The 17,311-nt window shown below is 37.4% G+C and overlaps 1 protein-coding gene across 1 annotated transcript; it reads right to left on the minus strand.

The window, feature by feature from the left end:
- Positions 1 to 3,824: 3,824 nt before the first annotated feature.
- LOC114885893 (oxidized low-density lipoprotein receptor 1-like) lies at positions 3,825 to 11,992 on the minus strand. Its single transcript, XM_029206274.1, has 6 exons — positions 11,883 to 11,992; positions 10,022 to 10,123; positions 8,249 to 8,491; positions 4,656 to 4,795; positions 4,245 to 4,360; positions 3,825 to 3,979 (listed from the first exon to the last, which is right to left on the minus strand). Exons 1-6 carry the CDS (start codon positions 11,956 to 11,958, stop codon positions 3,835 to 3,837), a joined length of 822 nt encoding a protein of 273 aa, XP_029062107.1. The 5' UTR covers positions 11,959 to 11,992; the 3' UTR covers positions 3,825 to 3,834.
- Between the last annotated feature and the right edge of the window lie 5,319 nt (positions 11,993 to 17,311).

Raw genomic sequence — 17,311 nt, forward strand, 5'->3', positions numbered from 1 at the left:
CCTAATATAATATTGTAAGTCAATTATACAGTAGATCATTGAACGAGATGGGTTTGAAATGCATGCATCCACAAATATGTGGATTTTTATCACTAAATCCATACTACAGTACTACACAATCCACATTTGGAAAGGAGGTAAAGAGGGCTGACTACAAAGTTATACATAGATTTTCTGCCTCATGAAGGGGCTGGTGTCCCTAGCCCCCACACCATTCAAGGGTTAACTGTACTCCAATTAAAAAATAAAATTACAAAAAAACAACTTAGAGGTTAGAATTAGAAGGTTAGAAGGCACAGACATTAAAATAGTTAATATGTTCTTCATATGTTCATAGATTTAAAAAGCTACATAGAGACATGGAGGATTTGTTTTTAAAGCATACTTCTAGAGATGAGAACTACAAAGTGTGGGATGAAAAATACGCTGTGTGATATTAATGATAGACACTCAGTAGAAAAGATTCATGGACTTGATTATATATCAATAGAAACTAACAAAAATGAAACACTGAGAGATAATAATTTTAAAGGGAAAGGAAAGAACAAGGACAGGGAGGGAGGGAGGGAAGAGAGCAAGAAAGAAAGAAGCATTAGGGCACTGTGGCAGCCCAATATTCACATAACTGGAGTCCCTCAACAGTGTGTGTGTGCATAGGGACGGGCGGGAGGGGAGAGAGGTGGAGTGAGGGGGTACCGGGAGGCGGGGCAGAAAAAACATTTGAAGAGGTAATAGCCTAGCAGCTTAAATTTTTTCAAACTTGATGGAAAAGAAGAAAGATTTCCTCACAAGTAGACCTTCACTATAGGGAATGATAAAGAAAGTCCTTTAAGAAAACTTAAAATATCACCTGATGTAATGTGGGTCTAAAAAAGAGATGAAGAGCACCCAAAATGGTCACTACTTGGGCAAATATGTAGGATTTTTCTGCTTACGGTTTAAATGTCTTTAAAAGATGATTTACTATTTAAGCAAAAATGATAACTATGCATTGTGGTGTTTACAACAGATATAAAAATAAAATGTATGGCAACATTAGTGTGAAGGCTGGGAGGAAAGAAATGGAAGTATGCTATTCTAAGGTTCTATTCGTAGACATGAAGTTGTATAGTATCACTTCAAGGTAGACTGCAGTGAGTCGTGATGTGTATATAAATCCTGAAACAACTACTAAAATAACAAAGAGTAATAGCTAATAAGCCAACAGGAAGATAAAATGGGAGAGTCAGCAATATTTCATTAATACAAAAGAAGGCAAGAAAAGAGGAAAAGGCAACAAGGACAAGTTGAAAGAAGGTGAAAGGAAATATCGAGATGGTAGACTTAAATCTAATTACATCAATATCACATTAAATGTAACGGTTTAAACACACACACAAAAAGACAGAAATTGTCAAATTATATAAAACAGCAGCACTCAACTATTTGTCACCTAAAAGAAACACACTCTAACTAAAAAGACAAAAAGTAGGTTAAAAGTAAAAGAATGGGAAAAGATATATCATATTTACATTAATCAGAGAAAGAAAGGAGTGCCTGTATTAATTTCATTCAAATAGAGTTCAGAGCAAACGTTATAGAGCCAAACTGATTTTTTTTAAAAAAGGGGAGGCATAGGGCTTCCCTGGTGGCGCAGTGGTTGGGAGTCCGCCTGCCGGTGCAGGGGACACGGGTTCGTGCCCCATTCCGGAAGGATCCCACGTGCCGCGGAGCGGCTGGGCTGTGGGCCATGGCCGCTGGGCCTGCGCGTCCGGAGCCTGTGCTCCGCAACGGGAGAGGCCACAACAGTGAGAGGCCCGCGTACCGCAAAAAAAAAAAAAAAAGGGGGGGAGGCATAGATTAACAATGCCAGGAATAAGAGAAGTAGCATCGCTACAGACTCTAGAGATACTGAAGTAATAAGAAAATGTAAAGAAAAATGTTAGGCCAAAAAAATCAAACAACTTAGATGAAATGGACAAATTCCTTGAAAGACACCAACCACCAAAGCTCATTCAAGAATAAATCATTTGAATAGCACTGCATCTATTAAAGAAACTGAACCTTTAACAGTAAATAATTAAAAATCTTGTGAAACAAAGAAAACTCCATGCCCAGATGACTTCAATGGCAAATTGCTTCAAATATTGAATGAACAAATCATACCAATTCTACACAAAATCTTCCAGAAAATTGGCATAAAGGAGTACTACTCTGAAACCTAAACCAGACAAAGCTGTTACATGAAAAGAAAATTACATATAAATGTCATTCATAAACATAGTTGCAAAAATCCTAAGCCAAATTTTAGCAGATCTAATCCAGTGATATATTAAAATAATACATCTTGAGAATCGAAAGTTGGCTTAAACTTCTATAACTATTTAATTCATGATGTTAAAAAACTAAAAAGAGAAAAGAAAAACTATATGATCATCTCAACAGATATAGGAAAAGTATTAGACAAATCAATACCCATTTCTGATAAAACCTCTCAGTATTCTAAGAACAAAAAGAAAATTTCTCAAACTGATAATATTCATCTATGAAAAATATACACTTAACACCTTAGTTAATGGTATAACATTGACTTATTCCCAAGATCAAGAACAAAATAAGAATTTGCACTCTCACCGTTTTTATTCAATATTGTACTGGAGGTTCTAGTCTATGAAATCAGGCAAGGAAAAGAAATAAAAATCATCCAGAAAGGAAAAAATAAAAATATTTTTATTTGTAGATGACATGATTATGTATGAGGAAAATCCAATGAAATACATACACACACCACACACGCAAACACACACACAAACTTACTAAAAGAAATAAGTGAGCTTATCAAGGTTTCAGGATATAAGGTTAATATAAAAAACTGTTATAATTCTATACAATAGCAAAGGACATTGGAAATAAAAACTACAATGATAACAGTACTGTCTACAGTAGCATAAAAATGTGAAATACATGATGATGATCTAATAAAATATGTGAAACATCTATACAGAGAAAATTACAAAACATCGCATAAAGAAGATCCATGAGTTGAACAAATCAGTATTTTAAAGAATTCAATTTCCCCCAATTATCTATAGATTCAGTGAAATCACATTCAAAATTTCAAAAAGTTTTTTTAGAAATTGACAAGCCAATTCAAAAATTAAGACGGAAATGCAAAGACATAGATTAACCAAAACCACATTGAAGAACTACCTCCATGTGATTTCAAGATATATTATAAAACTACCGAATCCGAAATATCGTAATGGTGTTATGCACAAAGAATACACAAATAGATCGATGGAACAGAATAGAGTCCAGAAATAGACCCAGACATGTATGCATAATTATTGACAAAAGTGCAAAGGCAATGTAGTGAAGAAAGAATAGTCTTTTCAGCAAATGTTGCAAAAGCAATTGAATATCCACATGCAAAAAGGAAAAGAAAAAGAACTTCTATACATCCGTACGTGACTTACAAATTATCCCCCCAAAAGTTAAAGATTTCCACGTAAAATCTGAAACTATAAAATGTCTAGAAGAAAACATAGCAGAAAAATTTTTGTGACCTTGAGTTAGGCAACAAGTTCTTAGAAACAGGAAAATGGACTTCACTGAAGACTGGCAGGGGGGCTTGGAACAAGCTAGGTGAAAAAAAATATACATAGAGAATTAAAACTTTTGCTATCAAGGTGTCAAGCAGCTGGGCCCCAGTCTCTGCTAAGGAGTTCTGCACTTTAGCTAGTAACAGGAAGTCCTCAGGGCTTTTATGGTTTGCACCTAAGTGACGAAGTAGAGCTTAATTTTCAGAAGAAAATTCAAAGGTCTTCTCCTCCTTTTCTTCCAGAGCCTTCACATTCACTGTACTCTCAATAGGTTCGCCTTCCTCTGACATATACTGAATGCAGTTAAAATGCAGTTTTCAGCAAAAACAGCTCCCCTTTGTATATATGCACAGGTGCCTGAAGAATACATCTGGAAAGCAGCTCCCTGGAGTCTAAACCTGCAGGCAGGGAGAAAAACAAACTTAGATTTACTGCCACCTTGTGTCAGGCACTTAGCCTTGTCTTAAAGCTTCAAGTCAGCAATAAACGTGAGAAGGAAAATGTAAGAGAAGATCTGAATGGGTAAACGGGCAAGTCCCTGTGTGAGAGAGCTGGGGAGAGAGATTCAGAAATTCCCCAAGCTTCTTTCCAGCAAGAAGAGGACATTGCGTGGAATGTGGCAGTAACTTCACTAGTAGGTTCAGCAAAGAATAGGAAACTTACAAGTGGGGCAGCAAAGGAGAACCATCCTCCCAGAGCCATGAGTAGTTGGGTTTCTTCAGAGACAACCCCATCCAGAATGGGAAACTGGAATGGGCGATTGCTTGCTGGATGAATTCCTGTGGGAAGTCACGTTTCTGAGTTGATGACAGAGTCGATGTGGACTTTTTCAATTAGATTCACAAAACGAAAGAACCCAAAGAGCTCTTAGACATCCTCCTGAAGGCTTTACAGAAATGTCTACTGGAGCCTAGAGATACTTCATAACCTGTCCATCCAAGGTCATGCACGTAACAAGTGGCCAGCCTAGGCTAGAAAACAGGTACATATTCTGATTCTCAAGGAGGGCCTTAACCTGATCTATTTCCCTGTAAACCAATATTCCAGCCCAACACACAACCATTAAAAACTCACCAGATCATCTGAGCTATTAATCTTCAGCATGTGGGCATCCAAAGACAAGCAATTCTCCCGGCTTTTTTCCCAATTAAATGGGCCAGAGGAAAATTGGTAACAGTTTTCTTCATGCCAGAGCCAGTCTTGGGGACAAGGCCCTAGGAAATGTAATATACTTAATTAGTGAGTTACGCCTGAGTAAAAATATTTCTACAATTCTTAAATCAATTCACCTCTCAGGACTCTCACATGCTACCGCCTCTTCTTAATTAGAATTATACCCAGATTCTGCAAATACCTAAATAGCCTAGAGTCTTTATTGCTCCATTTTTTGGAGAAAAAAGAAATGAAGCATTCTGATTTTAGAAAACTCAATTAAAAAGCAAGACTGTTAAAAAGCAAGGCTTGAGCTGGGATGTAATTTTAGAACCTGATCTATTTTTTAAAAATTATGTTTGGAATCATGGAAGTGAGAGTTGGGGGGATGAATATGTAATAGCTATTCTGCTACTAAAAAAGATATGCTTATATATTTTAAAACTTCAGGTCTTTGAATGATGGATTTGGGTTTAGATACTGTGCCTCCTGATTCTGGACATGTAGCCCTATGTGGCTCTTGAGTACTTGAGTTACGGCTGGTCTGCATTGAGATGATGTTCTGTAAGTGTAAAATATACCCCTGATTTTGAAAACGTACTATGAAAAAAAGAATATAAAATATCCCATTAATAATATTTATACTGATTAGTGTCAAAATAATATTTCAAGTATATTGGGTTAAATATGTCATTTAAATTAATTTCATCTGTTTATTTTTCATGTTTACTGTGATTACTAGGAAATTTAATGTTGCATATGTGGCACACACTGTATTTCTTTTGGACAGAACTGTTCTAGGGAGAACAGTATATTGGTGCAAAGAGAGCATCTCAATTTAAATAAGATTTCAGAAAGTAGGGGAAAGTTTTCAGCAGAAAGTTCCCAGAGAGTCCAAAAAACTCAACTCAGGGCTGAGGCAATAGGCAAGATATGTGTTTTACAGATATTTTAAACGATCCCCAAATCCTCTTTCTCCTCCCCCTTCTTCTCCCCTTCATCATCATCCCTTCCGTGTGTTACTAACACTTGGAATCTCTTTACTGGGGAACAAAGCCTCTTTACTGGGGAACAAAGCCCTTTGTTCTACGCTGTGACCAAAAAAAAAAAAAAAAAAACAAACCTCAAATCCTTGAGCAAGGCAACATTTTAATTTCAATTTTCATTGTGGCATAAAACCATCAGATAATTTTGTAAGAATAGGCTTTATCAGAGAGGACAAAGTAGAAGGGACTGAACTATGAAAGAAGAAAGTGAATGAGGAAGGCTATACATAAGCCCGGATTGAAAGCAAAGAATGCAAGCTTCCTAATTTATTAATTTGCCTAGTCCTGTCTTACTATGTCAAAGGAAAGAGTATATTGGTTTTCCTGAACTAAAAGAAAGGTCTAGGTAGGTTTTCCAAGCCATGAAAAAGTGAAAAAGATGAACGTTAAAATGTGGCATTCAAACCACCTGTATGTCCTTTAATTATGATTATTTTTTTATTTAACAAACACAATAACCACTGTGTTAACCAACGTGCCAAAAATGGTTGGCAGTCATTTTTATGTATTGGCTCATTTAATCCTCATAACCACAGTATGTAAGAGTTAGGTTAATTTTCTTCATTTGAAAGATAGAGAAAATGGGACTTTGAACATGAGCAGTCTAACGCTAGCATCTGTGTGTTTCATCACTATATTACACTACCTCTCAAACTCCTGAGTTTGAATTAACTGAGGAAATATTTCTTGATGCCCCCTCAAGATATTTTGATACAGGGTTTTGGGGTAAATCTGGATCTTGCCACTTTTAACAAGCTACTTAGGTGATAATTTTGTACACGAAGGGTTGAGAACCACCACTAATTCAGGTTCTAAAATGTAGTCTGTTACTTTGAAGACTCTGTATCTTTCTAGCTGGCTGACCTCAAGCAAGTCACATATGCCAATTTCTCAGCGTCTTGCCCTCTTCATACATATACCGAGGACCACAGACTGGTTAGTAAGAAAGATAAAACTTGTCTCAAACTTGAGAAAACTGACATAATTTTTTTGCATAGTATTTTATTATTAATGTTTTTGAGAATCTTCTCAAAGCTGCTTGATGGACAGCAGTGCTTTATTTGACATCTCTACTAATTGGCTTTTATCTGACACTGCCAAGGAATGAAAACACGTTACTTGGTGTATCTGCTACAAGAGACATATCACCTTTTATTTTTGATTAGTTGTCCACACTTGGCATCTCTGGGATACGAGTCTGAACAATCCTGACATAACTTTACTCCCATACCACTGATAAAAACAAGACTAATTTTACAGCCCCACCTGTGAAATAAACCATTTTTGGTATGTAGCTATGTCAGCTTATATAAACATTCCTGTCCTTGATATATTAGCCTCCTTCCTTTAAGCCTTCTTTGAGATGGTTTTATGTCCTAAACAGCTCTTTCCTTAAAGAGATTCAATATATGTTTGACACTTGCTAAAAAATCAGCTTGTCTATAAACATTTGCTAATTTTGGAAATTTAAATAACCCTGTACATACTGAAGGGATTTATAAACTGCAAAACTTTATACAAAACTACTTATCGTTATTATCATTTAACTTACCTGGGTTTCCTCTATAAAATAAATGGACGGGTACCTATAAACTGTTACTTTATTCAACAAAACTACGTGGTTGAGATTAAGGTGAGCTGTACAAGCAAGAAGCTGCAGAAATCTCTTTTTATTAGTGTCGGCTAATTACTAACGCCAAGAAAGCAATGTACCACTGAAAGTGACTCTATTTCACACTTTCAAATTCTCCCCATGATTAAAAGCACATACCTGATTTAATTATACGTTGTAGAAAAACTGTACTAACTGTACAGATCACTTCTGTAATATTGAGTTCACATTATTATCTCCATGTTATAAATGTTTCTATCTGCCTCCTAGATTCTGAGTTCACCTAGTCAGTTGAGATCAACTCAGTTCTTCTCATATACATTGACTTCCTGGGTCTCTCATAACTTTGTCTAATTTGAAGTATCTACTCAACACTTACAAGCCAGCTCACCTCTATTGATTCAATTTACATTGATGTAGTACACTTTATGAGAAACAGTCCCATAGAATAATGCTAATGAAGAGGAAGGGGTTCCCCAGGACAAAGGAGACCCCTCAGGAAAAGAAATCAATGATTAAGATACGTTGGAATGGAAAGAGAGAAGAATCTGTGCAAAGGGTAAAGGTGAGGGATTTCTTCCAGAAAAATCTCAAAACCAGAAAGTTATAAAGAAAGAGAAGCTCTTGTGAGGCAGGAAAACTTAAATCCACCAAAAAGTATGGTTGATTGAATCAAATTAACTCAAGAATTTGGCATGGGATAGGGTGAGGATGACAAAAAGAGAGGACTTCTGGTGTAGAACACGATGAACAAAAAAGGATACATATATCAATATGCCAATTTTGTGCCTAGAGATATTTCCAAAAAATGTTAAGATTTACAGAGAAGTCTCTCTTCACCCCTCCCTCCCTCATACCTGAATAGTTTGCTGCTTTTTTCAGAGCTTCTTGGAGATTCAGGTTCTGGTGATGAAGTTCCATTAGTTTCTTGGATTTTTCATCCAGCTTGTGGGCAAGGGTTTCTATCATTTCTTTGAGTTCCCTTTGTGACTCCTGGGAAGATTTTTCTGTCTGGTGCTGGGCTGAAATCTGTCCCTCCAGGATATCTTCCTGGTGAGTACGGTTTGCTTGCTGTTGCTTTAGATCAGACACCTGGGATACTAAATCAGAACTGAATAAAGACTCCATTTCCAACCCCAGTAAAAATTCCTCCACAGGATTTCGAGGAAATCAAAGAACTAAATCAAACCATTTGTTTTGACAACAACCTGCTGCACAATGACCCAAATTTATTCAGGAATTACAGATTTGGAAATTACTTGATACTCATGCAATATTTTTTAAATGTGAGGAACTGTCACAGATACTTGTGATTTAAAAAAATAAGACGGGATTTTACTCGTTGTTGAGAGTTACACACAAGTTAAAAGGGATCACAGAATAAGTCTTATACGAGTGGCATAAATAAAATATAGACGATCTAAGATAGTCAGACACAAACCGGACTCAGTGACTATTAGTAGCACTTGTCATTAATGACTTACTCTAGTTGTGTCTTAATTCCTCTGCCCTTTCTCTACCCTTCCACATTTCCTGATTTTAGTGAAAAACTGTGACACTCACCCCGTTTTTGAGAAACCCTCTCACGGAATTTTTTTAAGCTGCTAACACAAGAGTCTGAAAACATATTTTTCCGTTTTAGTTTATTTTTTGGTTTGGTTTTTTTGTTTTGCTTTTTTAGGAAGGGTGGAGATGAAAGGAAAGTTGTGAAATCAAGCAGGCAGCAAATGTTAAGGGTCCAATGTCTCAGTTCTAGAAGGTTGACGGTTCAGTACAAAGTAGACCTCTTGGATTGAAAGCCAGATTTGACCCTGTTGCAGAGTGGTCCAAGCCTCAGAGGAAGACCCTTCCAATGACTATCTCTGAGTCAAGGGCTCTTCTCCTAGATCAGTAGGAAAAGTTTTATAGATTGAAAGTGTTCATAGATTGAAAACATAAGTTGTTTGAGACCTTAAACAACCGAGAAACAAATTAGCACTTCAAAGGCCTTAGTAACCTGGATTCTAGGACTCTAGAGAGCCTAGGATTCTAGAGATAAATAACTCAGATCTATGACCTAAATACACAGGTGTATTAGATGGATGATCAACACCATTTTCCTTCTTTCTTAGCCATTTTCATGTTTCCTTTCATTTCTTTTCCTCTCAACATCCCCTCTTTCCTAAATGGCCATATTATAAATTTGAAGAATGTTTTGTTTTAAATGTTTTATTTATGAAGACTGTATTTCTGGGTTCTTAACTTTAAATTGGTATTTAATCATCTCTATTAAAACTCAGCATGAACTAAATGAAGTTTCTTTTACTTTTGGGTCCCTCGGGTGACCTTGTGGGTTAGTAACTTCAAATTATTTTCTTCCTCATTATTCTGGGGTTTAAATAGGCTTTATCCATGAAGTTATGAAAACAAAACCAAACAAAAACCTACCATTCATAATCTTCATCCCGTGCCTCAATCTATTTGAGGGAAGAGCACAATGTACCCATTCATCTTCCCACTCACCCTTAAAACAGTTTGCCTAAAATGTGTCTAAATCAAGGCTGTTTATAGCTGTTATGAAACCAACAAATAAACCATGTTTATAAGTTCTCATTTTTTGTTCTCCATCTTTTCCCGGCTTCAGCACTTACATTGGATTATCAGCAATATAACTGTCACCAGTAATCCCAGACAAAGGATCCCTAGAGCCATAGCAGCAGGGTACCACCTCCGAGAGGAGAGAAAACGAAGACCTAAAGTGACAGAGGATAGATTCAGAAAGACAAAAATGATGGAGGCAAGGGATCAAACAATTCTTTGGATACTGTCTGTACCTGGTGCTTTGCATTGCTTACCTCTAGTATTCCCAATGGTTTTGCAAATAATTCATTATTCACATTTACAGATGTGAACTATGTACAGTTAAAGCATTTAAGCAATTTACCTATGGTCATGCAGCTAGCAACTCTAGGAGCCAGGATTCGATACCAGATATTTGACTCCAAATCTAGAATCTAAAGCTTATGCGTTGTCTGCTGTCCCCACAGTGAGTCTTCAAGAAACTCTCAGCCCAGCTTGGTTAGATTAACTTCCTCCACAGGGTAGAGAGCCTGATGTTTTTAATATGGACCATGTGTATGTACGCTCACGTGTGCACGCACACATGCACGCTCGCATGCACGCGCACACACACACGTGCAAACACATGCACACACGCATGTGCACACACACGTTATAAGTAACATACCATAAACGCATGTCAGATATCGAGCAAATAAGCCTTTAGTCAGTTAACCAACTGAGAAAGCCTCAAAGAACTAATACATAATTTTGTGCCATTCAATTTTTATTTGGAACTGCGGTTATTGACCAAAGAAAAATAGGAATGAAATCTCAATATTCACTTGATTCATATTAACATCATGTCCTATACTCACACCAGCTGTGGCCTTCTTGTTACAAGAGAAAAATTCACCATTATTATAAAAATAAATAAATCATGTAGCTCACAGGTGTACGAATATCTTATTATGAGGTCCACCACTTAAAAAGCACAGATATTACTGGTTCAGCGGGAAAACATTTCACGTGATGGATTTGGACTCCTCACCTTGTTAGATAAACAAATAAGACACTGATAATGTTATCCTCTATATGCGAACAAGGAAACTGACCATTCAGTGACTTGCCTAAGATCACACAAATGTTAAGATCCAAACATAGGTCTTTAATCCAATTGTCAGTAGCTATGTGACTTAGAACGTCACATCACAAAACTTCCAGCCGGAATGTATGATGATTCCAATCAATCAGTGGTCAAATATATTCACAGAGTTCTCACGTGTCAGAAGCACTCCTAATGGACTCTACAGATGACCCAAACAAAATAGAAATTTTGACAGGAAGCAGTATGGTTTGTTCTCTGATTCAAAAGTTATTAAGCTCCCAGAAATGTGTATAGCAAGTTGGCAGAAAAGAAGTTGAAGACAGTTATGTGTCTTGCAAATAATTGCCCAATCCTAGCCTTGGAGGCAAATATCTCAGTAAATCTTTCAATCAACGTTTCTCTCGGGTCAATATTCATTCCGTCTTATAGATCAATCCTAGCTCTACCACTTACTAGCCACATAAAACTGGGTAATTTAGTTAATCCTCCCAATCCCTAGTTAGTCCTCTGTAAAAGGGAGATAAGATTAGTCCTAACCTCAAGCTGTGAAGATTTAGAGAAATAATGCATGTAAAGTGAATATCATAGAACATAGCCTATAGCAAATGTTCAATAAAAGTTAGTTATCACCCTCTACTACAGCATCATTCATACCAAGTTAGTTTATTCGTCAACATCATCTTCGTTATCACCATTACATCTGACTTGTTTTTCCTTTAAGTAAGTGCTATTAACTCTTTAATATTTCCCCACATTCAGGTGTTGTAGTCTTCTAATCCTATATTCAGTTAGTTTACATTTCTAACCTAATTCTGTCCCTGTACATATTTATCCACCCCTAGTACCTTTGTCTCTCTCTCCATTTGGCTTCTGATCCAGTTGACCCTTCATACTCTGGCTCTTGAGGTCAGCAAAAGTCATTTCCAAATTTATTCCAAGAATGAGAGAGTGAAGCCGCCAAGGGCTTCTACAAAGTAAAAATGTGTGAGCTTCTGCTGGAGTGTTTAAGTAGCTACTGATATCTAGTAGAATGACTCAGGAGGAAGTCCTGAGTAGGAGGACTTGGTAGGAGGAAGGAGAGGCTTTGCTTCATACTGGGAAGTTGGCTGGCGCAAATTCTTGGGTTATGTCTATTGCAGGAGGGGAAAGTGGTGATTCTGATAGGGTTTCAGGATATTTCACTAAGTAATTTATGAAAGGGAAAACTGTATTTTCCATGAGCATTAGATGAGAGGAATTTGTACCCACGCTTCAGATGTGGAAACTGAAATTTAACAGGGTAATTCACAGTAAAGAGTGTGCATTAGACCAGATTACTTGATGCCAATACCCATATTTGCTTATTTCACTGTAGCAGACTATCTCTATACTGAGTCTTTCATACGTCTCACATTTTCCTTTTTAATTCTGACTTTTTTTCATCAGCTATAGACTTAGGAATTTGGGGATTAATCACTTATGACTCTTATCTCTCTAGCCATGATAACCTAGGTAATTTTAGAACTTAGTTAGGAGTGCTGTCTCGTACAGTGGCAGTATAACATAGCAGCAGAGAGAATTTTGGAGCCAGGTGGAGATTGTTTCATATCTTTCCTTTGCTATTCCCTTGGTCTCTAATCTTGGGGAACGTCTTTGGCTATACATTAGGACATTATAATGTCCACTTGATAATGTTGATAATGCTGCTATAGGCGTTCAAATGAGATATTGAGTGAAAATGCTAAGCTTTGTACTTCAAACATAATAAGAAATCAATAAATGGTAGTTATTAATATTAGCAGTAGTAATACTCAACACAGTGGAATTGCTCATCAAAGAATACATTTTATATGTTTGCCTTGAGTCACAAAGACTTCTATGGGATCCCAGTAAAGATACTATATGTATTCACTGATAGAATTCTCACCTATTTTTCCCTCACAACCTCATAACCAGAAAAAAAAATCTTGTTGCAGTTATACATGCTTTTAAAAAAAAAATCCTTACCTATTAGAGATATCTTCTGAAGTATTTATGGGCAAAAATGATATGATAGCTAGTATTTGCTTTAAACTATACCAGGAGAAAAATAAAAAGAAGGGAATACATAAAAGATTGGAGAAAAATATGTAAATAAACAAAGTCTAGGAAACTATTAGGAAAATGAGTAGTTTTCACCAGTAATAATTTTTCACCAAAATGAAAGCCTAATTAGGATTCCATTTCTCTCCTCCTCCCTAAATTTTTTTTATTCCCCTTTTCTGTGCAGGGTATCTGAGGCCAAACTGAAAATAGTTGATCATTTAAAGTGCTACTCTATGAGACAGATCACAAAGGAGGCTCAGCAACTCACAAATATATCCTAGTCCAATCAGCTTGTAACAAATCAATGTTACTTACCTTTATCCCTCAAGCCCCACACCACCTCCCTTGATTGTGAGTGCCAGGAAGCAAGATTAGATGCATAACTGCATTGCCATGGGGACTTTCACATAAATAGGATCTCAGGAAATTATTTTAATGATGATTAATAAATACTGAAATGATACCACAGTGAAGTGGACACTTAATCATTTCCCACAGCGACGCTATTTCAGATGCCATCAATATTCTAGTGGATTAAGATGAGACATATAGGTACCCTTGTTGAGGAAATGGACATGACACATATTTCTTGTGAGCCCATCACATCCTCATAGCTTTTTATAGGAAGAAGTATCTCAGAAGGATGCATGTGAGTATGTAGTTAAAATACCCAAGGAAAGACACAAGACCAGAAAGAAATACATTCCTTACAGAAGGCCTAAGATTGAGCTAGATCGCCCAGATCTCTGATATTCACCTCCACACTTCACCCAGGATACCCAGGAGAGCATAATCATCCATTGTCCTTTGGGTCAACACTCACAGGAATCTCCCTAAGCAGTCCAGGACTTGGTGGTGAGCTCTACAAGTCCTATACTTCCTTCAAAAACAATTCTTTTTTCCTTTAAAAATTTTTTTTTTAAATTTAAAAAAATTTTCAGGATATTTAAAACATCCTCTCACCTTAACACCTACAGGTCGGATTGTCATCGTCAGTTTCTTTTTCTCCCCTCATTTTATATCCTCTAACATGCACTGTATTGATTTTCAACTTCATTAATATTATTCCATTTCTCCAACTAAATTATAAGCCCTTTAAAAGTAAGGATAGATCCCCTTCTATTAAGGAAATCTCATTCTTTTCTACCACCCTAGCATACCATACTAATTGTGCCAATATTCTACAGACAGTTGACAGTTAACACGAGATTCTTAATTGTGAAGACATCACCAGCATAAACTGGATTTTTAAACTACAAAGAAATCTAAGAAAATTCTATCTCAATTCTTTTATTTTGAGAAAGTGGAACTAAAGTCCCCCAAATTTAAGTGGTTTACTGAATATCTCTTTTCTACCTGATGCTAGACAAGAACTCAGTTCACTGTTCTTTCAATTATACCAGATCATAAAAGACATAGGTATCAAAAAAAAAAAAGACATAGGTATCTTCTTTTAAGTGATATTATAAACGCAGTATGAATCTCTCTCAAAGGATTCAGTGAGAGACTTTTCAGATCACCAAGGCAGAGCATATCCACTTCATAGTAGACTTTAAATGTGGTATGCAGTAGAGGATACCCACATCAGGGGCACCCTCAAATCTTTTCTTGATGTCCCTCCAACCAGAAGCTCATGCAGAAGTGTCACAACACGGACAGTGTGAAAACTGGACCAGTCACCATCTTCTGGGTGCTCTAGCCCCTCAACATGGCCATATTTTGCCTTTTGCTATTCTAGCCTATAGGTGTTAAGCTATTCCTCTCTTTTTTTATTGTGGTAAAACTTACATAACATAAAATTTTTACCATTATCCATCTCCAGAACGTTTTTCATCTTCTCCAACTGAAACTCTGTATCCATTAAACAGTAACTCCTATGACGGTTGATTTTATGTGTCAACTTGGCTGGGTCACAGCGTGCCCAGATATTTGGTCAAACATTCTTCTGAGTGTTTCTGCAGGGGCGTTTTTGGATGAGATTACCATTTTAATCAGTAGAGTAAAGCAGATTTCTCATGTGAGTGGGTTTCATCCAATCAGTTGAAAGCCTGAACAGAACAAAAAACTACCCTTTCTCCAAAAAAGAAAAAAATTCTCCAGGAGACAGCCTTTGGACTGGAACTGCACCATTGGCTCTCCTAGGTCTTGAGTCTGCCAGCCCACACTACAGATTTGGACTTGCCGGCCTCCATAATTAAATGAGTCAATTACTTATAATAAATTCCTTTCTCTCTATATATACAAATTCTATTGTTTTCATTTCCCTGGAAAACCCTGACTAATACAACTCCCCATTCCTTTGTCCTCCCAGATCCTGGAAACCACCACCTTACTTTCTGCCTCTGTGAATTTGACTACAGCAGGGACCTTATACAAGTGAAAGCATATGGTATTTGTCCTTTTGTGTCTGACCTATTTCACTTGGCATAATATCTTTAAGGTTCATCCATGTTGTGGTATGTGTCAGAATTTCCTTCCTTTTTAAGGCTGAATAATATACCACTGCATAGGTATACCACATTTTCTTTATCCATTCATTCACTGAGGGACATTTGGGTTTCTTCTGTTTTTGAAACATCCATGGGAATAATTTCTACAATTTTTACGTGGCAGATAGCTGGACAGACCTGACAGACCTTAAGCGGTTCTCATTATCCCTGCTTGTGTAATCTCCTCTTGAGTGTGGGCGGGATCTGTGGCTTGGAGTGCAGTAGAGGTGATGTAATGTACGTGATCACATATATGTGGTTACATAAGGTGTAGTGCCTATCTCACTAAAGTATGGATCTCTCCCTGTGCGCTCCCTCTCCCTCTCTCTCTCTCCCTGGTTGTATTTAAAGAAACAGCTTACATGAATCTTACAGCCACAGAGAAATGAATTCTGCCTAGGGAAGCCCAGGAATGAATCCTTCCCCAGTTAAGCCTTTAGATGAGAATACAACCCAGCAGACACCTGGATGGTAGCCTTGTGAGACCTTAAGCAAGGGACCCAAATTAGCTGTGCCCACACTTCTGACCCGCAGATACTGTGAGATAAAAATGTGCGTCATTTTACATTGCTGCTTACGTAATTTGTGGTAATGCGTTACATGGTATATAAAGTTAATAATACTGTGATAATCTTAATCCTCCTGTTTTGTAAAATTCCTTAAATCTAATCCTATCACTGACTTTCAGTGCCTCTGAGGTTCCCACTCAATACTTAGGCTGCTTAAACAAAATGAAAAAAAAAAAATCTAGGACTTCCCTGGCAGTCCAACCGTTAAGATTCTGAGCTTCCACTGCAGGGGTACAGATTCTATCCATAGTCTGGGAGCTAAATCCCACATGTCGTGTGGTATGGCCAAAAAAAACCTTAGGCTGCAATCATGGTTCATAAAGTAGAGACACTATTATTTTATGTCTTCCTAGTGGAGCTTCCAGTAGATGCAAGTTAAAACTGGTTTCTCCTGCCATATTATCTATTTTTGAAGCCATGGCTGTGGTCCAACCCACTGTCGGCTCTTCATAGCTCACTCTTGGTGCCTCAGAGTAATAATAGTCCTAGCCTCTATTTCATTGAAGCACAGAGAGGAAGGGAACCTGCAGTGAGTCACCTGACCTAGGCAAGGTCAAAAGGAGAATAATCAAAGGAACCAGAAGTAAGAAATTCTTTCGCCCCACTTGTTATCACTGTTGTATAACAATTCCCTGAAGCATAGGTGAAAAGGCTTTGGTACAGTGCTCTCCATTGGTTCCACTCCATGTTCTTAACAACCTGGGCACAAGCTAATGATTCACAAGCGTAATGGAACCACAAGATTGTGTAGGGTTGTAATGAGTTCATTCCCCTCGACCTCAGGCACCTGCCCTTCCAGTGTGGACCTCTTCAGTCTTCCCACCCCAATCCTCTCTCCTGTCCCATCGTTCCCTACATGGATGTTTTGATAGGGACTGAGCTCAGAGTTAAAACTGCCACAAGGCATAATCACTTCCATTAGGATAAACAATAAGTTCTCTTTCTCCTGGGATTAATCCAGTGGAGGGAGGGGTGGGGGGGAGGACAAGGGGCAGTAGTAATTCTAAGAAAGAAAAGTAACAGGAAGGTCATTAACAGAATTCCATTTTGTTCTAACCTGTTAAGAAGCTGGAGGGCAAAGAGATGATGGCAATCACATGGCAAAAAAGTGCAATTGGGGGAAAAAAGTCATGTTAATGGGCAAACCTGTTC

Source organism: Monodon monoceros, unplaced genomic scaffold, assembly GCF_005190385.1.
Source record: "Monodon monoceros isolate NGI ecotype Baffin Bay Population unplaced genomic scaffold, NGI_Narwhal_1 Super_Scaffold_6, whole genome shotgun sequence".
Classification (NCBI taxonomy): Eukaryota; Metazoa; Chordata; class Mammalia; order Artiodactyla; family Monodontidae; genus Monodon; species Monodon monoceros.